Raw genomic sequence first — 21,936 nt, 5'->3', positions numbered from 1 at the left:
GACTCTGTCTAAAAAAAAAAAAACAAAAAACCTGAGAAGCCAGAAGTTCAGAGGCTCAACTTACTCATGGCAAATATTTTCCCTTGGAGGATCCTTGCTTTCCCCAGTTTCCCCTAAAAAAACAAAACAAAAAATAAATAAATAGACCCACATGCATATTAGAACATTTATTATACATCCTTATCTGTAGACCCACCCATAGTTAATTTACATGGTTTCACTTAAGCAATTTTCTCTCTTAAAGGATTTGTTTCCATCTTAATGCTGAAAACATCAGGAGATTGCAGGATGCCCCAGCTAAATCCCATGATTGTAAACCAAAAGCCAGCTTGCCTTACACCCTAACTCAGAGGGGTCACAGAATCGGCCCTCAACTTCTCCACAAAACTTCTTCCTCAGGGAAGGAATAAATGTTCAGATTCTGAAGAATCAACAAAGTTCCGGACCCAATTATGAGAATCTAAAACGATACAGGAGCTTGTTTGGGGAATTATGTTTGTGTAAATTTCATTATAAACATATCATTTGAAGAAATAACTTCTTAATTTAAACTTCCAAAATTGCAAATTCAGAAGATTTTGTGATTTACTAAGAAGAGTACAAAATAAAAACAGCCTCTCTATATATGCTAGGCTGCCTCAGAGCCAGGGAAAAGGCAAAATCATTTGCGCAAGGACATTTTTAAGAGCTTGTCATTCATGGAGCACTGTCCCAAGCCTGGTGTAAGTTGGCAGGAAATAGCAAACAATACCCTTGCCTTCAAGTAGTTTCTATTCTTTTGAAGGTCAGATGCAACTAAATGCCATGGTGAAAGAGCACGTTCTGGAAGATCAAATAAATATAAATTAACACAGGACAAACTCAGTAATGTGTAATAAAAGCTCAAGGTTAAGGATAATTTTCTGGAGAAAGTTGTCTTTTTTTGGAGTTAGAGTCTTGCTCTGTCGCCCAGGCTGGAGTGCATTGGTGTGATCTCAGCTCACTGCAACCTTTGCCTCCCAGGTTCAAGCAATTCTCTTGCCGCAGCCTCCCAAGTAGCTGGGATTACAGGCACGTGCCACCACACCCATCTAATTTTTGTATTTTTAGGAGAGATGGGGTTTCACCATGTTGGCCAAGCTGGTCTCGAACTCCTGATCTCAAGCGATCCACCTGCCTCGGCCTTCCAAAGTGCTGGGATTACAGGCATGAGCCACCGTGCCTGGTGAGGCAGTTGTCTTAAAAAAAAAAAAAAAATTGAGTCTGACTCTGAAGAAACATGTTAGCAGAAAGGTACTCAAAAGTTGTTCTCAGTGAAGAAGACATGTCCATTTCTTGCCCAATTGGGTGGTTTTCATATTCATAGAGAAATATTTTAACTTGTCTGCTTGTATCCAATCAGTTTGCTCTCTGAGACCCGAAGTTCCTTTCTCCCACTTAACAAGCCAAAAGTGCCAGGTATTTCAGCCCATCTGACAATTTTCCTTCCCCCTTTGGAGCCAGGGTGATGATATTAAATGTCGCAGGCACATCTTGACAGTGTCCACTATCTTCATACCAGTCACACCTCAGTGATTTTACTGTGAAGAGACACAAGCTCCCACACTCTGTTCCCCAGGGAGGGGCGCAAACCCGGCCAGGTCCTTGTCCTCAGATGCCTGCCTGTGCCCAAGACTTCCAGGAACCTGGAGCTCAGCGTACTCCTAATTTGTTGCAGGTTTTTACCCTTAAGCAAGAGCCCAAGCCTTTAGGTGGCCAAAGGGCTACAGAGTAGCCGATTCTGACTCTAAAGAACCTTAGAAGCGTTCCTAGGTTACATGATGGAGTTTTGAAATCTTGACTCAAGGGGAAAATAAATCAGTGTGAATAGGTTTTTCTCAAAGTAGATTGGCACAAAAGGGATTCTAATGGTTTAATTATGAAACTTCCATTTAACTTTCTCACAGCCTTATTTTGTTGTTTGGCTCTATCTGATTTTCTCAATTAATCCTGAAAATGTTACTGACTTAGGGAGAAAAGGGCTGAAATTATTTCCACCTGCTTCCTTCTACATTTTGAGAACAAAAGATTTTTAATTTACGTATGTGTGACTGCACAAGCCATTAGCTTGCTTTGTGATATGAGCATTGTTTCAACCATTGCCTTAAGATGTTTTGGGGCAATCTATGCCCAGCACCTCGGGGGGATCTGGGCTGAAGGAATTCTAACCCACTGTTGGAACACCCTGATCTGAGGCGCACTCCATAGGAGCAAGACTCTCTGGCTTTCCCAGAAGCTGTATTATGTGCAAGGATAACAATTTGGAGGTGGAAAGGGAGACTTGTTCAAAGATTCCCCCAAGGGAAGAGATCTCTAAGGAAGGCCACCACATAGGGTCGCAGTCTGTGCATCATATAAAAGGGGCCAGCAGAGGGGGTGATAAATGCTCTGACAGGGGGCTGGATCTCCTAGCAGGAAGGAACTCCTTTTTCTTAGTAGAAAGAAAGTCTGCCTAGTCTTTATAATCTAACCTGTGGAAATGGAATACAGACGTGCCGTGTGAGCACCGCACAGAGATACCCAGATAGGGCACAGCTAGGGGCTAAAATCCCACTCAGATACATTTTGCCAAGCCATGGGCCCTGGCACAAGGCTGCGTCTCCTAGGAAGAAGGAACTTGTTCCTTAGAAGCCATGAGTCCAGGGTGCCACTGCCACTGGGTCCAGTGCCTTTTTCTAATTCACCCTCCCAGAGGGACCCCTTTCTCCAATTTACCTAAAGGCGTGCTGATCTGGCTGCAGCTCTGGAACTACCCTACCCATTTTAGAGCATTTACACTTGTAATGGCATTTAAAACTTGAATATCCACATAAAGCATTACAATTTAGATAAAAACATGGATTCTTCCTGCAGATCCGTGGCTGTGCTAACAGAGTGCATGAGGAACAAGATACTGGCCAAATTCTTCAGGGAACGTCAGGAAACTCTGAAGCACTCGCTGCCTCTGGGGTCCTATCTCTTGAAACCAGTGCAGCGGATTCTCAAGTATCATCTCCTTCTGCATGTAAGTTTCTGCCTGGCGTGAGCACTTTCCAGGGGATGGGAGTTTTGTGTGTATATATTAAGTTTGGTGGAAAATACCAGAAAATGCTGTGGACATATGGAAACATTTCCCACACTCATATTTCACAACTGACTAATCTGCTTTGAGGATTTGGAGATATTTATATTCTAGGCCCGTAGCCCCATTGACAACAGCCAAGAGAAGAGATTAATCTTAGCTCTGATTCTGATGGGGCTTAGGAGTGCCTCGCCCTGTGCACTGACAGTTTCAGGCAGGGAGCTATCATGCAAATGGAAAACAGATTTTGTAATGTTTCCATCAGCCCCGATTCAGTAGGCAATTGGAAAGGAAAGCTATTTGTCATAGATTGGCTTTTGTATAGAGAGCAAAGAGAAGGGGCTAAAAAGGGAGAGGACAGATGAGCAGAGTCATAAGTGACCTCCACGCTGGGCTTAGCGTCACTTCAGGTGTCTCTCCTCTTATATTATTTTCTACTACTTTTACAAAATTCAAGAAGGCTTTAGAAACAAAGATAATCATATCTCTTAAATTCTTTTTTCTTTTCTTTTCTTTTTTTTTTTTTTTTTTTTTTTCTTGAGAGAGGGTCTGGCTCTGTTGCCCAGGCTGGCATGCAGTGGTGTAATCACAGATCACTACAACCTCTGCCTCCTGGGCTCGAGCAGTCCTCCTACCTCAGCACCCTGAGTAGCTGGGACTCCAGGTGTGCACCACTATGCCCGGCCAATGTTTTTGTATTTTTGGTAGAGATAGAATGTCACCATGTTGCCCAGCCTGGTCTCAAACTCCTGAGCTCAAGCAATCCTCCTGCCTCAGTCTCCCAAAGTGCTGGCATTACAGACGTGAGCCACCACGCCCGGCCTCAAATTCTTATTTCTTACCCTCCAAAAAAGTTGATGCGAATGAAAAAAAAAATACCTATGATAGTAGGTAATTTTCATTCAGTAAGTAGGACTTGCTTACTTTTGTAGCAGGAGAAAGACAGTACAGTGGAGTGGTTAGGAACAGGGCTCTGGGACTGCCTGGGTCTAAATCTTATCAATTGCCCACATTCACTGTGACTCACAGGCATTTGGTAAAAATAAGCTATTGTTTTTTATTATTTTTATGATACATTAAAATCCCCTTTTTAAAGGAATTTTAATTCAGAGTTCCTCTCCATGTCAACAGGCCTGCAGCTTACAGGTATCTCTTTTTAAGTGATTCCAGGTTTCTAACTTGGATAATTACTCCAGATTTGTTTGGTTCATTTATATTTAAAATTTCAAGAACTTTGTCCATCTTTACTAGCAATTTCTTAGCTTCGTCTCTTTGCCTGGGTGGCTTATCTTTGGAGAATCTTATGTTCTCTGAAGTCACATCGGGGATATTATTTTAATTTTTAAATTGATCCTTATGACCTCTTAGATTTAGTGGGATTTATTTGCGAAATCAGTGTCCAAATAACTCTTAAATAAAATTTGTCTCGGGACACATCTCTGCTGTATTCTGTTAATATAACGTCTAAGACGTGTGTGTCCCAAAAATCTCTAATGTGGTCTTCTAGACGGTGAGAGGGCCGTCAGTCAAAAAGAAAGTTTAAGATCTCAGTTAAGCATGTGAGACAACGAGTCAAGATCCTTACAAAAAGTTAATTAATAGGAAAAACAGCCTTTATCCTGCATATTAAGGGCTGGCAATGAAGAAAAAAAAGTGGTTAGATTAATCTAAAACTGACTTCTGGTTGCTTTTGAAGTGTTTTCTGTTTTCATAGATGATTAGAGGGCTCCCTCTATGTCATTCACATCATTTCTTTCTTTTTCTTTTTTTTTTTTTTTTTTTTTTTGAGATGGAGTTTCTCTCTTTTGCCAGATTAGAGTGCAGTGGCACAATCTCAGCTCACTGCAACACAATCTCTGCCTCCCAGGTTCGAGCGATTCTCCTGCCTCAGCTTCCCGAATAGCTGGGACTACAGGTGTGCACCACCATGCCCAGCTAATTTTTTGTATTTTTAGTAGAGATGGGGTTTCACCATATTGGCCAGGATGGTCTCGATCTCTTGACCTCATGATCTGCCTGCCTCAGCCTCTCAAAGTGCTGGGATTACAGGAGTGAGCCACCGCGCCCGGCCCATTCACGTCATTTCAAAGTTATGTAGCCATCCATGAAAATCCCCACAGAAATATCCTCTGTACCTCCCAGTCTGTTTACTGATGAGCACAGTGGCCTCTCAGGCTAAAAGAAGAAATCATTATATTTTTAAATTTGCCATTTAGGACCTTGTTAACAGCTGAGTCCAAGCATGGAAAGAAAATGTAAATTCTTATGCAGTTTCTAGCTAGATGAAAAAGTTGAGTATTCAGTAAAAGTAAACAAAGATCTACGTCGTTACTATAAAATAATGGGACTAATCTTCAAGTTGTACTATAACATTTAACCTCTACCTGTTAGCTGATTATGTATGATAAATGTAACAAGAACGATCTAATTGATTAGTGTTTTCTTACTGTTTTAGGCACTAATATAGGATTACTGTTATTGTTGTTTTTAAGAAGGCAATAGTTTCAGTTTAATAAGCACTTATTTACCACCCAGCCCTCTGCTGGGCACTGAGGAGAGATAAAGAATCAAAGGAACTCTATACAATAGTCTCTATCTTTAGACTGTTGAGGATCAAGGGACAAGTGTCTTATGTGCTCAAAAGAATTGGAACAAAGATCCTGTCCCTCTCTCATGTTCCTGGGATTGTGGGCCTCCAGTGGTAAGATGATTGCTAATGTAACATACTTCTGACCATCAGAGAATTGAGTGCTGAAACCATGAGATCCTTCTCAACACTCTGAAGGATTGTCTTTAGTCCACTTCATTTGGCCTTTAAAACCTTATCTATAGGAAAATGTGCTAAAATGCCTACTCGCTATAGAGATCGTTTTGTAAGGATAGTTTTCGCTTTATTTTTGAGTCTGTTAAATATTAAGGTCCTGTATGAAACATTTTGCTTCCTATATAAATAAATAAGGGAAAAAATAAGTATGCATTTTATCTTGTAAGAGTGAGAACTATATTACTGAGAACTGTTTAACATTGGCCACCAGGAAGCTCAGAACTCTACAGCTATAAGATCAATTCCCACATCTGTTATAATAACTGTAATATCACTGTGATACTCAATGGGCTACATAAATGTTGTATTTTATCCTGTTTATCCTGGAATTCTATTCCACTTTTATCTTTCCTATCCCTTTTCTTTTTTTCTCCTTGTCTTACCATTTTGTTGCAGGTATTTCCAGCCTCAAAATCTTAAAGAATGATGGTAGTCTGTAAATATTTTGTCAATTAATTAATTAATTATCTATTTTAAGGCAGAGTCTCACTCTGTCACCCAGGCTGGAGTGCAGTGGCCCAATCTTGGCTCACTGCAACCTCTGTCTCCCAGGTTCAAGTGATTCTTCTGCTTCAGCCTCCCAAATAGCTGGAACTACAGGCTTGCGCCACCATGCCCAGCTTATTTTTGTATTTTTAGGAGAGACAGGGTTTCACCATATTGGCCAGGCTGGTCTCGAACTCCCGACCTCAGGTGATCCACCCATCTTGGCCTCCCGAAGTGCTGGGATTATAGGCGTGAGCCACCACACCCAGCTGGTAGTGTGTAAATAAATAAGTAAAAATAAAATATAAGGAACTAATCATAGAGGTGGCATTTGTTTCACTGGCTGTATGAAAAAAATGGGAAAAAATTGTTCTTTTTTGTTTAAGGAAATAGAAAATCACCTTGATAAGGACACAGAAGGCTATGATGTGGTGCTTGATGCTATAGACACAATGCAGCGAGTCGCCTGGCACATCAATGACATGAAGCGGAAACATGAGCACGCGGTCCGGTTACAGGTGAGCCTGTGAGGTGTCGGTGCCCAGCAGGGTTGCAGGTGTACTGACTGACTGTTTTCCCAATAAAATATTAAGACTGCGCAAGTACTGCACTACACTCACGGTCTTCAGTGTAGTTCTCCCTGAAAAAAGTTCAGGACATCAGTAATACTGACCATTGTCTAGTATGGCTATTTAAGAGAAAGTGACATTATAACTTTCTTTTTTTTTTTTTTTTTTTTCTGAGATGGAGTTTCGCTCTTGTTGCCCAGACTGGAGTGCAATGGCACAATCTCAGCTCACCACAACCTCTGCCTCCAGCGTTCAAGCAATTACTCTGCCCCAGCCTCCTGAGTAGCTGAGATTACAGGAATGCCTGGCTTATTTTGTATTTTTAGTAGAGACGGGGTTTCTCCATGTTGGTCAGGCTGGTCTCGAACTCCTGACCTCAGGTGATCCACCCGCCTCAGCCTCCCAAAGTGCTGGGATTACAGGCATGAGCCACCAATTTTGTATTTTTAGTAGAGACGGGGTTTCTCCATGTTGGTCAGGCTGGTCTCGAACGCCCGACCTCCGTTAATATGCCCACCTCAGCCTCCCAAAGTGCTGGGATTGCAGGCATGAGCCACCACACCCAGCCAAAATTACAACTTTTAAGCTAATTGTTTGCTTATAGCCCCTTTGATGATCTAAGTTAAAATTTTGAGTCTCCTACTTCTATTAATTGCAAATTTAGTAATTCTTGTTTAAAGCAACTTTCCCTAAACTATATAAACACTTGTTAAGCCTTTATTCCTCTGCCACCAGTTCCTGCAAAATCATGAGGTGGTGCGTGGGTGGTCATAGGCAGGGGACGCAGAGGAGGGGGAGCCAAGGCTGAACCAGCTCCTTTACCGTCACTTGGGACGTGACCCTCCAGCATGTCATTTTAGTTTCCTTTTTTTGTTGTTTTTGGAGACGAAGTTTCACTCCTGTTGCCCAGGCTGGAATGCAATGGCACAATCTCAGCTCGGTGCAACCTTCGGCTCCCGGGTTCAAGCGATCCTCCTGCCTCAGCCTCCTTAGTAGTTGGGATTACAGGGGTATACCACCACGCCCTGCTAATTTTCTGTTTTTAGTAAAGATGGGGTTTCACCAGGTTGACCAGGCTTATCTTGAACTCCTAACCTCTGATGATCCACCTGCCTCAGCCTCCCAAAGTGCTGGGATTACAGGCATGAGCCACCACGCCCTACAGTTTCCTCATTTTTAAAATAAGACAGAGAAGTTTGCTAAAGGCCTATCCAGCACAAACATTTTGAGCCCTAAATCTTAAGGAACGTTTGACAGATGTTGGGCCAATGATCATGCCCTGGGGACTTCAATAGATGCACTATGAAAAACAAAACAAGAGGCTGCGTGGGCCCAGAGGCCAGTTCCAGGCTCCTGGCTATCCCTAGAGTGAGAGAGAAAAGCCCAAAGTGACTCCACGCTATACAGAGTGGCCTTGCCTAACTCGAGAAAAAGGATACCTTATTTGGCTCATAAGTCAGAACAAACTCTGTAGGCTTCAGGTATAGGCAGCCAGAGTGTGGTGTGATGTCATTGACTATCAAAACTCAGAGGAAGATGACATTCTAATCTTCCAGGCTGCTTTTTTTTTTTTTTTTTTTTTTTTTTGGCAACGGCAACAAAAGTTTAATGCTTTATCATACAAGTGTTTTGCAGACATAATATCAGAATCCATTGAATACAGTCATCCCCCTGATCCACACTTTCACTTCCGGCAGTTTCATTTGCCTGTGGTCAACCAAGGTTAGAACATTTTAAATGAGGAGTGATGCTCACACCTGTAAGCCCTGCACTTTGGGAGGCCGAGGCAGGTGGATTTCTTGATGTCAGGAGTTCAAGTCCAGCCAGGCAACATGGTGAAACCCTGTCTCTACTAAAAATATAAAAGATTAGCTGGGCTTGGTGGCACATGCCTATAATCCCAGCTACTTGGGAGGCTGAGGCGGGAGAATTGCTTGAACCCAGGAGGTGGAGGTTGCAGTAAGCTGAGATCATCCCATTGCACTGCAGCCTGAGTGACAGAGCAAGACTCTGTCTCAAAAAAAAAAAAAAGAAAAAAGAAAACTACAAAAAATTAGCCAGGCATGGTGGCACACACCTGTAACCCCAGCTACTTGGGAGGCTAAGGTGGGAGAATCGCTGGAACCCGGGACACAGGGTTGCAGTGAGCTGAGATCACATCACTGTACTCTAGCCTGGGAAACAGGGCAAGACTTCATCTCAAAAAAAAAAAAAAATTTTTACATGGAAAATTCTGGAAATAATCTGTAAATTTTAAATTCTGTACCATTCTGAGTAGCGTGATGGAATCTCACACTGCCCTTCTCCCTCCCGCCTAGGACGTGAATCACCCCTTTGTCCAATCACACTGCCTACGGCCACTCACCTGTTAGTCACTCAGTAGCTGGCTGGCTTGGTTATCAGATCGACTGTCTTGTTTTGCAATGCTTGTGTTCAAGTCAACCTTATTCTGCTTCATAATGCCCCCAAACGGAGCAGTGATGCTGACATATTGTTATAATTATTCTAATTTATTATCAGTTATTGTTGTTAATATCTTATGCCTAATTTATAAATTAAACTTTATCATAGGTATGTATTTGTAGGGAAAACATAGTGTATTTAGGGGTCGATACTATCCCCAGTTCCGAGAATCCATTGGGGGTCTTGGAACATATCCCCTGCAGATAAGGGGGACTACAGTATTCAGAAATGTCTAACTGGCTGGTTTTTCATACTCTGTGTAGCTGCTTGACATTCTGAAGTCATTACTGAATCAGACTCTGGCTCAAACTAATACTCCATTTCTGTTCATTTCTGTTTTCAACCAGTAAAGTTTTTGTTGTCTTGTGAGTTCCTTAATTAAATGGTGCCTGTGACTATTTTCATTTTTCAAAATAATAAAATTAACTTCCTTTAAAAACACTGATATTGATATACAATAAATTCCACAGAAAAGTCAAAGTCATGTTATTAGTTTATATTTATCAATTTCCATTAAAAGCACTAAAACAGGGAGTGGGGCAAGTGGGGGTGGTTAATGAATACAAAACTTTACTTAGAGACAATAAGATCTAGGCCAAATGCGGTGGCTGACACCTGTAATCCCAGCAGTTTAGGAGGCCGAGGCAGGCAGATCACCCAAGGGTGGGAGTTTGAGACCAGTGTGGCCAACATAGTGAAACCCCATATCTTCTAAAAATACAAAAATTAGCCAGGCATGGTAGTGGGTGCCTGTAATCCCAGCTACTTGAGAGGCTGAGGCAGGAGAATCACTTGAACCCAAGAGGCAGAGGTTGCAGTGAGCCAAGATTGCGCCACTGCACTCCAGCCTGGACAACAGAGCGAGACTCTGTCTCAAAAAAAAAAAAAAAATGTTGAATAAGATCTAGTATTTGATAGTTCAACAGGGGTATTATAGTCAACAATAACTTATAAAATAACTGAAAGTGTAATTGGAATGTTCATAACACAAAGAAATGATAAATGCTGGAGGTGATGGAGGCCCATTTACCCTGATGTGTTTATTATGCATATGCATTGTATGCCTGTCAAAATATCTCGTGTACCCCATAAATATATACACCTACCGTGAACCCATAAAATTTTAAAATTTTAACCAAAAAAATACTGAAACATAAGTTAGGGGCAAAGAAAGGTTCCTTTCCTTTCCCTGAGTAAGTAAATTTAAACTCAAGAAATTTCTGAGAAAATGACGTGGATGATTTATATAGGCTTTAGTTTTGAATTACTTATGTGTGGTATGAACTTTGGTATCTCGAAGAAAGTCTTCAAGTCAACAACTCTGAAGGGTTATTTTCCCCAGAGAAGAGGGGATGAGAAAAATCAAGGGAAGGGGTTGGGTGCAGTGGCTCACGTCTGTAATCCCAGCACTTTCAGAGGTCCAGGTGGGCAGATCACTTGAGGTCAGGAGTTGAAGACCAGCCTGGCCAACATGGCAAAACCCCATCTCTACTAAAAATATTTAAAAATTTAGCCAGGCATGGTGATGGGCACCTGTAATCCCAGCTACTTAGGAGGCTGAGGCAGGAGAATGGCTTGAACCGGCGAGGTGGAGGTTGCAGTGAGCCCTGATTGCGCCACTTCCTTCCAGCCTGGGTGACAGAGTGAGACTTCGTCTCAAGGAAACAAAACAAAACAAAGAAAATCAAGTGAAGGAGGCCTATCTGAGAGGGTCCCATACTGGTGGCCCTGGACCTGGCTTTTGAAAGATGTAAGGGCTGCTGTGAGCCACAGCATGGCATGATGAAGGAATGGAAATAAGTAAGTAGCAGCTCATCAACTAACAGCCTGATTCATTTCTGTTAGCCCTTAAGTGACACCACCTGTAAATGCAGATCCATGTCATAGACCATCAGATACCATGTAGATCGTTAGACCCCGTCGGGGATGATTTGTTACCATTCTTGAGGCTCAACAGCTGGGCCATCAAGCCCTTGGTGCCTGGCTTCTGCCTCCTGTTAAATGCCATGGCCCATTCCCTTTCTCAGGAGATACAGAGTTTGCTCACTAACTGGAAGGGGCCAGACCTGACCAGCTATGGGGAACTGGTGCTTGAGGGAACCTTCCGCATCCAGCGAGCCAAGAATGAGCGGACACTCTTCCTCTTCGACAAGCTGCTGCTCATCACGAAGAAGAGAGACGACACGTTTACATACAAAGCTCACATCCTGGTAGGTCTGCACGCTGGCCACGGGCAGGGACTCAGATCCCCAGTTCCATTCCCTCCTGAGTGTGCCTCACCCTCTCTGCTCTCTCTGCTCTAGTGTGGCAACCTCATGCTCGTGGAGGTGATTCCGAAGGAGCCGCTCAGCTTCAGCGTCTTCCACTACAAGAATCCCAAGCTGCAGCACACAGTCCAGGTAGCGGCCAGGCCCTGGCCTCTCCGCAAGGCCCCTTTGTGTAATGATGAGTGCTGTGTACCAGGCGGCTTTTTGAGAGGGTTCTGGCCACATGGTCATTTCCCATCTCATCAGAGGGTCCTGTGGGTGGTGGTATCAAGTTGTCTGACTGTCTACATCTCGTCTTGGCAGGCCAAATCCCAGCAAGACAAACGCCTCTGGGTTCTGCACCTAAAGAGACTGATTCTGGAGAATCATGCAGCCAAGATTCCAGCTAAGGTAGGACACTGAATAATGCACAGTGAAACAGGAGAGAGATAGGAGAGTCATTTGAACCTGGGTGGTGGAGGTTACTGTGAGCTGAGATCGCGTCATTGTACTCTAGACTGGGTGACAGAATGAGACTGTCTCAAAAAAAAAAAAAAAAAAAAACCAAAGAGACTGGGTCAAAAAAAAAAAAATTTAGAATTAGAATCTGGGAGTGACAACCATTAATCAGATCATCTAATTACTAATGAAGTCCCAGCAAGGCATCCTGATAGGATAAATGTTCAACTTCAAAATAAAAAGGTTGGCATGGTGGCTCATGCCTGTAATCCCAGCACTTTGGGAGGCTAAGGCAGGTGGAACACTTTAGCCTAGGAGTTCGAGACCAGCCTGGGCAACAAAGTGAGACACCCGTCTCTACATAAAATATAAAAGTTAGCCCCCAGCGTGATGGCACACACTTGTAGTCTCAGCTACTCTGGGAGGCTGAGGTGGGAGGATCACCTGGGTCCAGGAGGTGGAGGTTGCAGTGAGCTGAGATTGCATCACTATACTCCAGCCTGGGTGACACAGCAAGACTGTCTCAAAAAAAAAAAAAGAAAGAAAATTGAGAGATAGGAAATGTAGGAACTATGTCTCAGCTAAACCAGCCATTAACATCAAAAAGATTCACATGGGGCCAGGCATGGTGGCTCACGCCTGTAATCCTAGCACTTTGGGAGACTAAGGTGGGCAGATCACCTGAGGTCAGGAGTTCAAGACCAGCCTGGGCAACATGGTGAATCCCCATCTCTACTAAAAATACAAAAACTAGCTGGGTGTGGTAGCACGTGCCTGTAGTCCCAGCTACTCAAGAGGCTGAGGCAGGAGAATCACTTGAACCTAGGAGGCGGAGGTTGCAATGAGCCGAGATCTTGCCATTGCACTCCAGCCTGAGTGACATAGCAAGATCCCATCTCAAGGAAAAAAAAAAAAAAAGATTCACATGAGTTGCGGGCTCTGTGGAGTGGTGGTATTTTTCCTTTTGGGGCTTAGAAGAGGATGCCACGAACCATCTGCCAACCATGAAGACGTAACAGATGCTGTGGAAGAATAGAGTGTTCAATTCAGTTAAGTGGAGAGAGGAAGGAAAACATCTTTTACCTCGGTCTTAAAGGATGAGATTTTTTTTTTTTTTTTTTTTTTTTTAGATAGGATCTTACTCTGTCGCCCAGGCTGGAGTGCAGTGGTGCAAACATGGCTCACTGCCGCCTTGACCTCCTGGGCTCAAGAGATCCCACCACCTCAGCCTCCCAGAGTAGCTGGTACCACAGGCGTGTGCCACCACGCCAAGCTAATTTTTGTATTTTTGGTAAAGAAAGGTGTGGGCTCATCATCTTGCCCAGGCTGGTTTCAAACTTCTGGGTTCAAGTGATCTGCCTGTCTCAGCCTTTCCAAAGTGTTGGGATGACAGGCATGAGCCACCATTCCCAGTCTTAGTAATATTTTTATAAGTGGGAAAAAAAGGAATTAAGGAAACCAGACCTAGAGACCTGCATTAAAAAAAAAAAGAACGAATGCACTGTGTTCAGGGTGCACAGATGGTGCCGGGATGGGAGAACTGAGTTCTCAGGGGCTGAGGCAGGGGCTGGGGCAGGGAGGGGAAGGGCAGGAGCCCCTGGAGGGCTGTGGGCATGCACTCTGAGGAGTCTGGACACATTCGCACTGGGAAATTACTGCAGGCTTTGGAGGAAGGGGAGATGGCATTGTTGGTCCTGTTTTCTGAGAGTGTAACTTTGGGGACAGGGTGACAAATAAGTGGCAGGAGTGAGGTTGGAGGCTGGAGAAGATGGTAACCCACCACCATGGCCTAGAAAGGAGCTGAGCAGTGCTGCCATGGAGCCACAGCGACAGAGGGGACAAATGCAGAACGTGCCACTGAGGCAGAGGGCAGGATTTTGCCCACTGAGAGTCAAGGCTGAGTCGGGTTGAAGGAGAGCATGGTACTGTGGGTTCTGAGACAGACAGAAAGGGAGAGGAACCCGTGAGATGGGAGTGAGAGAGAGGAGCCCTCTGCTGTCACTGGCACCCGTGCTGCTGGGCAAGGTCAGCCACAGGTGGAAATTCAGGTCTTGGAATCTAAGGATCAGGAGACATTTGCTAGAGGCAGTAATTGAAGCCCTAGGTTTAAAAAGGTTTAAAAAGATGGCCCAAAAAAATATGCAAAGGAAAGACAAACCCTTGGGAATCCTAACATCTAAGTTATCCGCAAGCAGGTGGGGGGATTTGGAGAACAGCCAAAGAAGGATGGAAAGAGTAGCAGAGGAGGCAGAGAGGACGCCTGAGGAGGAGGCGCTGCGCTAACAGGAAAAAGCACATCTCAGAGACGGCGGGGAGACACAGTCTCAAAGGCTGCTGAGGTCAAGGAGATTTAAACAGAAAAGCAAATTTTAGATTTGGCAACTAAGAGAAAAGGGAAAGGTCACAGTGGGTTGAAGAAAAAGGGGGATTAAGAAGGAACAGAATGCGTATAGACTTTTTTGTATATAAAGTTCACAAAAGGAAAAAAAAAAAAATGATAGTTTGGAGAGAGAGGCAAGAGCAAAGCAAGACTCCTTGCCTGGGTCGAATGCTGAGTCCAAGAGCCGATGGCACGGCAGGAGAAGGGAGATGGGAGAGGAGACAGTGGCTCACTTCCTGTTGGAAGGGAGCCTGGGGAGGTGGGAAGGGAGAGGATGGGACACACAGGAATAGGGGCTTATCTTGGAAAGGGCCGGAAGCATCTCTCTTGAGCCAAGGGAGAAAAAGATGAAAGACAGAGGAGCTTTGAGGTAGACTTGGGGGAAGACAAAGCGTTTGATTTCACTCATGCAGGTGATAAAGTCATCTGCTGGGTGAATGAAGCAGAGATCGGGGGTGTCTGAGGGAAAGTGGAAGGGATCAGAAGAACACTTGCTAAAGAAAATGGACCAGGCCTGGCGCGGTGACTGACACCTGTAATCCCAGGACTTTGGGAGGCTGAGGCGGACAGATCACGAGGTCAGGAGATCAAGACCATCCTGGCCAACACGGTGAAACCCCATCTATACTAAAAATACAAAACATTAGCCGGGCGTCATGGCGGGCGCCTGTAGTCCCAGCTACTCAGGAGGCTGAGGCAGGAGAATGGCGTGAACCCAGGAGGCGGAGCTTGCAGTGAGCCAAGATCGCGCCACTACACTCCAGCCTCGGTGACAGAGTGAGACTCCGTCTCATGAAAAAAAGAAAGAAAGAAAATGGACCAGTCACTAGAGATGACTAGAATGATCTGTGGAAGGCATCAAAGACCCAACTGAAGCTGGCCCCCATGACTCAGTGTGATGACGTCATTTCAAAATCTGCTCAGCAACTTGGAAACTACTGGTGCGTGTGGGTTCCTCCAGGTTGGGAACCGGCAGAGCTGGTAGGGGAAGGTTCCCAGGGCAGGGGTGGGGAGGGTGCCAGTGAGCACGAAGTTGCAGTAATTGGGCATGACATCAGGCTGAGTGGAGAGGAAAACCAGCTGGCAACAGAAGCGTGGGGTGAGGGACTGCAGTATTGTCATAAAGCCTGGTTCAGCAGGACTTAATGTTGGAGAGAAGGAAATACACCAATCTGTGGTTGAAGAAGGGACTTTTGGAGTCCTGCCTTAGAGGTGGGGTGGTTTTGAGTGTGATCAGGTTCTGGAGGTGGCTCTGATTCTGTGTTGCTGCTCTGGAGTGGAGGAAAAGGTCATTAGAGATAAAGTGGTCAAGGAACTAGGGGGAGGGTGGTGGGTGGATTATTCACATGGATGGTGAAATGGTCCAAGCTGAGGCTGGGAGGAGTGAGGTGGAGCAGACAATGGGATGATGATTATGAAAACTGAACTGGGTGGAAAATGAGAAGGGCTGAGATTTCTGAGAAAGGGGACAGTCTGTTTTGTTCTCTGTGTATTTTGACAAGCATCTGAAGCGTGTTCTCAGGACTGCCAGCAATGATTTGGTCCTCAGGAAATGAATGTGCATAGGTGTGTACTGGGACCTAAGCATGAGTTTTCGATTCATCAGGGTGTTATGAGATGAAAGGGAGCTCATGCAGAGAGGGGCTGCATTTTCTTTATGATTAGTCATTTTGTTGCTGGCCTGCTGCCTTAGAACGCCCTTCTGAGCAATGGCAGAGCGTCTTTGATGGGCCCCACCTATTGTTTACCTGTCTAGTGGGAAAATCAAAATCGCTAACAAGATTCTGAAAGGCAGTTACAAAACGAGACCACCTTACATACCTGTCTTTCTCCACACTAGGTGTGTGTGTCCCAGGAAGTTCCCTTTAAGTACTGAAATGATTGATATAGTCAGTATAACATCATACTTTCTCCCCAGGTTGTCGATCCCTTCTATCTAAAAACATCTTTTCAGTTACAACTTATTGAGCATACGCACGGTGCTGAGTACTTATATTCTTATTTCAGCCTCACCAAAATATGTTATGAGGTACTTCTTATTCTTCCCATTCTAGAAAAAATAAAAACAGAGGCGGAGAGACATTAAATAAACTGCCCAAGTTTGTATAACTAGTACATGACCAAGCCTGGATCCAAACCTGGGTCTCTCTGGCTCCAAAGAGCATCCTAACCACATTGTTCCCACTGGCAATAACAACACATTTTTCTCTTTTGTTTTGTTTTGAGACAGGGTCTCACTCTGTCACCCAGGCTGGAGTGCAGTGGCGCGGTCTCCATACAAGAAAAAGCACACTGCAACCTCCACCTTCTGGGTTCAAGTATTCTTGTGCCTCAGCCACCTGAGTAGCTGGGACTACAGGTGCGCACCACCACACCTGGCTAATTTTTGTATTTTTATAGAGATGAGGTTTCACCATGTTGACCAGGCTGGTCTCGAACTCCTGGCCTCAAGTGATCCACCCGCCTCAGCCTCCCAAAGTGCTGGGATTACAGGCAGAAGCCACCATACCCAGCCTCAAATGCACGTGTTTAATATACTTTATTCACTATAATGTAATCATAATTTTCTATTTAAGCAGGATTATTATTAAAGGGAACTTTCCACATCTTTCCTTGAGATTATTTATTTTCCTAAAGTTTTCAAAATGTATTTCTATTATTTCTATGAAATAAATGCATAGTGGGAAATTTTTAAAATCAAGAAATGTATCACCAGTCTAATAATATCAACACAGCTGTGGAAAACTCATTAGTTACAGCCTCCCATCTGCCTTCCGTTCTTTTAATTCAATGATGGTCCTTGGCTGACACCTAGTGGAAAACCTGGAAACAGTACTTTAAAAATTAAATGTCAAGACTTAAAAAATACATTCTTGAAGTCAGCTCTACAGATACCAGGGAACTTCTTGGAAATAGCCATATTGCCCATTAGTGTATGTGGTAAATAAATTAAACTCTTCTCCAAATTAATTGAGAATAAAGATGAAGGTATTTTGCATTTTATATATTAGTATAGTTCTGTAATTGCACTTCCCAGAGACTAAGCTAACATTTGTGTTTGTAATTAATTTCAACTCATAATCTCAGACGCTGAATGTACAAGAGAGATAGCTATCAGTGTTACAAAAACTGAAGCATTTGTTTCCTCTAAGGTGACTCAGCCCCACGCTTTTTCACTAAATATGATCACCACTTAGCCGAAATATTTGTACTGTGATATCACAGATGGTAGCAAATTAGAGTAAAATTATTTTAAAAGTTATTTTTAGCGTAGTGTTTTCTAGGTTAAATTATACTACCCTTAAAAAATGAAAATGACTTTAAAGAGGCAAGAAAGGCTACAATCCTCTAGGACAGTGGTCTTCAACCTTTTGGGCACCAGGGAATGGTTTTGTGGAAGACAATTTTTCCACAGACAGAGGCAGGGGAAGGCTTTTGGGATGATGAAAGCATATTACGTTTATTGCACACTTTATTTCTATTACTACATGGTAATATATAATGAAATAGTTATACAGCTCACCATAATGTAGAATCCAGTGGGAGCCCTGAGCTTGTTCTCCTGCAACTAGACGGTCCCATCTGGGGGTGATGGGGGACAGCGACACCCCAAGTGTGTTGCTTATGTACAGTCTGTTCTAATCTTATTTTGGTGGCTGTCACTGCAGAAAACCCTGCTTTACAAAGATAGGATGTTGGAAATGGAAGCAGGCTTTTGTGCTTTTGTGGCAATCTCAGGATATTCGCCTGGACTTTAATCCAGAATGTATGGACATTTGAAGTTGTCTCAAACATACTTTTTTCCTTTTTTTTTTTTTTTTTGAGATGGAGTCTCGTTCTGTCACCTAGGCTGGAGTGCAGCAGTGCTGCAACCTCTGCCCCTCAGGTTCAAGCAGTTCTCCTGCCTCAGCCTCCTCAGTAGCTGGGGTTACAGGCGCGCACCACCATGCCAACTAATTTTTGTATTTTTAGTAGAGATGGGGTTTCACCATGTTGATCAGGCTGGTCTTGAAATCCTGACCTCGTGATCTGCCTGCCTCAGCCTCCCAAAGTGCTGAGATCACAGGCATGAGATACCACGCCCGGCCTCGAACATACTTTTAAGGCCACCAGATGCAGCCATACAATTGAAGTACATCAACTCACTTGCCACGATAAAGCCTGCCACCAGATGCAGCTTAATTGCTCCTTGTCACTCACTGACAGGGTTTTGATATGAATCTGCAAGCAATTGATTTATTATGATCTCTGTGCAGTCAAACCTCTCTGCTAACGTTAATCTGCTCCCCAGTGCTAGCATCACTGCCTCAGCTCCACCTCAGATCATCAGGCATTAGATTCTTATAAGGAGTGCTGCAACCTAGATCCCTCGCATGCATAATTCACAGTAGGGTTCACCCTCCTATGAGTATCTGATGCCGCCACTGATCTGATAGGAGGCGGAGCTCAGGCTGTAATGCCAGCCTTGAGGGGCCGCTGTAAATCCAGATGCAGCTTCTCTCACTTGCCCACCACTCACCTCCTGCTGTACGGCCCAGTTCCTAACAGGCCATGAACTAGTACCAGTCTATGGCTCGGGGGTTGGGGACCCCTGCCTATGAGGGTGGGTGGGTGGAACTCACCAGTTGAGCTGACCATTGATACCTAATGACTGTTCTGAAGGAAAGGCTCCATGATCCCACTGTCCAGTTGAGGAAGCACATTCTGGGATGGGAGACCACCCACCTAGTGAAGTGCCTGAGCTGGGATCGGATCACAGACATTGTCCTTCAGGGCCGTCCCACTCTGGGAGATTCTGGGGCACATAAAAGAGATGGGAGGTGCAGGGAGTTGGGGAAACAGAGAGACTTAACTCATAATAATCACGTAGCAGGAGGAAAGACAACAATGAGAGGAAACTTCCAGCAGCCATTTTGCAATTAACTCAAAATAGTTACATGGCCCTAGAGTCGTGGTGAGGGCTGGTGATAAAGATACCAAGCTCCATGCCTTGAGTTTTTGGGTCAGTAGGTCAGGGTTGGGTGACAAGCATCTGCATTTTTTTTTTTTTTTTTTCCAACGGAGTCTTGCTCTGTCACCCAAGCTAGAGTGCAGTGGCATAATCTCAGCTCACTGCAACCTCCGCTTCCTGGGTTCAAGCAATTCTGCTGCCTCCACCTCCCAATTAGCTGGGACTACAGGCGCCCGCCACCTTGCCTGGCTAATATTTGTATTTTTAGTAGAGACGGAATTTCACCATATTGGCCAGGCTGGTCTTGAACTCCTGACCTTGTGATTGTGATCTGCCCGCCTTGGCCTCCCAAAGTGCTGGGATTACAGGTGCGAGCTACTGCGCCCAGCCAAGAATCTGCATTTTTAATAAGTTGGCCAATGAGTGCTAATGATCAGCCGGGCTTAGGAACCAGCCTCCCTCCGTCCTCTTTCACAGGGTTGGTGGTGCAGTCTTAGCTCTGGTGCCTTGATGGTGTAGCAGCTATTACCCACATGAGGGCGCTCATCTGCTTGAATTCCCTGAATTGTGTGTAAATGCTTAAAATAAATAGCGAGTTTTTAAATATTTTTAAAACTCTATTTATTCAGGTGGGATAAGATCTGTGTTGAGATTTGGAGTTTAAAGAAAAACAAAGCAATTGGAATTACAGCCCCACTTTCTCTCTTTCAGGCCAAGCAAGCAATCCTTGAAATGGATGCCATTCGTAAGTTTTATTTCCTTAACACAATTTGAAATTTCATTGTCTATTTGTATCTATCACATTTTCTATCTTAAAGTTCAAGAAAATGTCAATTGTTAGAAAATAGTATCTTTCTATTCACTGTATTCACAAATTGGGTGGACAGTATAATCCCTTCTTAGCTCATTGGCTTGTTTCTACATTGGTTCTCCCAGGTTTATCTGAGTCTCTTGATGGCTGGCCACAGTCTGGGTTTCTGCATCAACTAACGGTGTCAGTTATGTCTCCAGGGTCAACTCTACCCCCACCCACCCCCAACCTCTACCACCACCAAAAACCAGGGCTTCACAATGCATTTCTCACTTCATCCCTGACAGAATATTGATTATCTGCAAGAATCTCAATCGCTTCATAGTATTGGTTTTCCTGATGCAGCAGAAAATTCTAAAATCACAACCACCCCACATATGTGAGTGTATTTCTAGGCTTACAAAAGCAGAAGAGAAGAAATATTCCAGGTCCTTCCTATTAAATAAGACCTTATTCAACAGCATTTATCACATCTTTGTTATTTTTCAGATTAAATAGAATAAAAAGAGAAAACAATGGCTTTAAATGCAATCAGGTCTGCTGGACACTTGCACTGAAAACACTTCTACTTTTACTTAACCCTTTCATAATACCTTACTTTGCGGAATCAAGTACAAACGTTGATTCCCTTTCGTCCAGCCTGGCACTTGTTAACTCCCCAGGGGGAAAAGCAGCATCAGCAAAGTGGAAACAGGCACGTTCCCACCATCGCTGCAGCTGAGGCTCCCATCTCCCATCCAACAGACCTGAGAAACGATGCCTGGAGCTCCCCAGCGGAGTGCTGGGCTGTATTCTGTAGACCTCAACATTTCAGCCAGCAGAAATTGCCTTCAGATTTTATTCATTTATTTATTTTTTATTATTATTTTTTTTGGCCGGGTGTGGTGGCTCAAGCTTGTCATCCCAGCTAACAGACTCCTACAAGTCCCAATGTAAACAAAAAGCCCTGAGATACATATACAGCGCCAATTGTGGGAGAAGGATCATATCCATGTCAGATGAAAAAGAATAAATCCATATAGGCCAGGCATGGTGGCTCACACCTGTAATCCCAGCACTTTGGGAGGCCGAGGCGGGTGGATAACCTGAGGCCAGGTCAGGAATTCAAGACCAGCCTGGCCAACATGGTGAAACCCCGTCTCTACTAAAAATACAAAACTTAGTCAGGCATGGTGGTGGTCACCTATAGTCTCAGCTTCTCGGGAGGCTGAGGCAGGAGAATCACTTGAACTTGGGAGGTAGAGGTCAGCAGTGAGCCAAGATCATGCCACCGCACTTCAGCATGGGCGACAGAGCAAGACTCCATCTCAAAATAATAATAATAAAAAATCCATATAAATCTACGCTAGCCATAACCATTTTCTGAGAAGCCCCTGACAGCGCAGTCCCACTGATGCATGTGGTTATCTTTACAGATCATCCAGGCTTCTGTTACAGTCCTGAGGGAGAGACGAAAGCACTGTATGGCTCTAAAGAAGGTTCTGCTCCGTATCGGCTGAGAAGAAAATCTGGTAAATAGGATTTTGTCATAAAAATTTAATACTAATGGGGGACTGGAAATGAAAGTCCCTTTGAGTCTGACGAAAGGGCATGTTCTATCTGGTTTCTCAGCTCACTGCTGGACTGAGTACATTTGCAGCTGCCTTAAGATGGGACTCACAAGCTTTT

At 44.1% G+C, this 21,936-nt stretch overlaps 1 protein-coding gene across 6 annotated transcripts in view; it reads left to right on the top strand.

Moving 5' to 3' along the window:
* PLEKHG1 (pleckstrin homology and RhoGEF domain containing G1) overlaps positions 1 to 21,936 on the top strand; it is a 211,590-nt gene that overhangs the window by 167,637 nt on the left and 22,017 nt on the right. For all 6 annotated transcript variants that reach the window (XM_009205883.4, XM_031667353.1, XM_031667352.1 and 3 more), the window contains 7 exons: positions 2,872 to 3,022; positions 6,776 to 6,907; positions 11,449 to 11,631; positions 11,725 to 11,820; positions 11,992 to 12,078; positions 20,169 to 20,202; positions 21,684 to 21,779. In XM_009205883.4, coding sequence (XP_009204147.2) covers positions 2,872 to 3,022; positions 6,776 to 6,907; positions 11,449 to 11,631; positions 11,725 to 11,820; positions 11,992 to 12,078; positions 20,169 to 20,202; positions 21,684 to 21,779 — 779 coding nt within the window. The remainder of the gene's footprint in view (positions 1 to 2,871; positions 3,023 to 6,775; positions 6,908 to 11,448; positions 11,632 to 11,724; positions 11,821 to 11,991; positions 12,079 to 20,168; positions 20,203 to 21,683; positions 21,780 to 21,936) is intronic.

This window comes from Papio anubis, chromosome 6 (genome assembly GCF_008728515.1).
Source record: "Papio anubis isolate 15944 chromosome 6, Panubis1.0, whole genome shotgun sequence".
NCBI classification, from domain to species: domain Eukaryota; kingdom Metazoa; phylum Chordata; class Mammalia; order Primates; family Cercopithecidae; genus Papio; species Papio anubis.
Note: the sequence above shows the minus strand (reverse complement) of the source record. Positions and strands in the feature narration are given on the sequence as shown.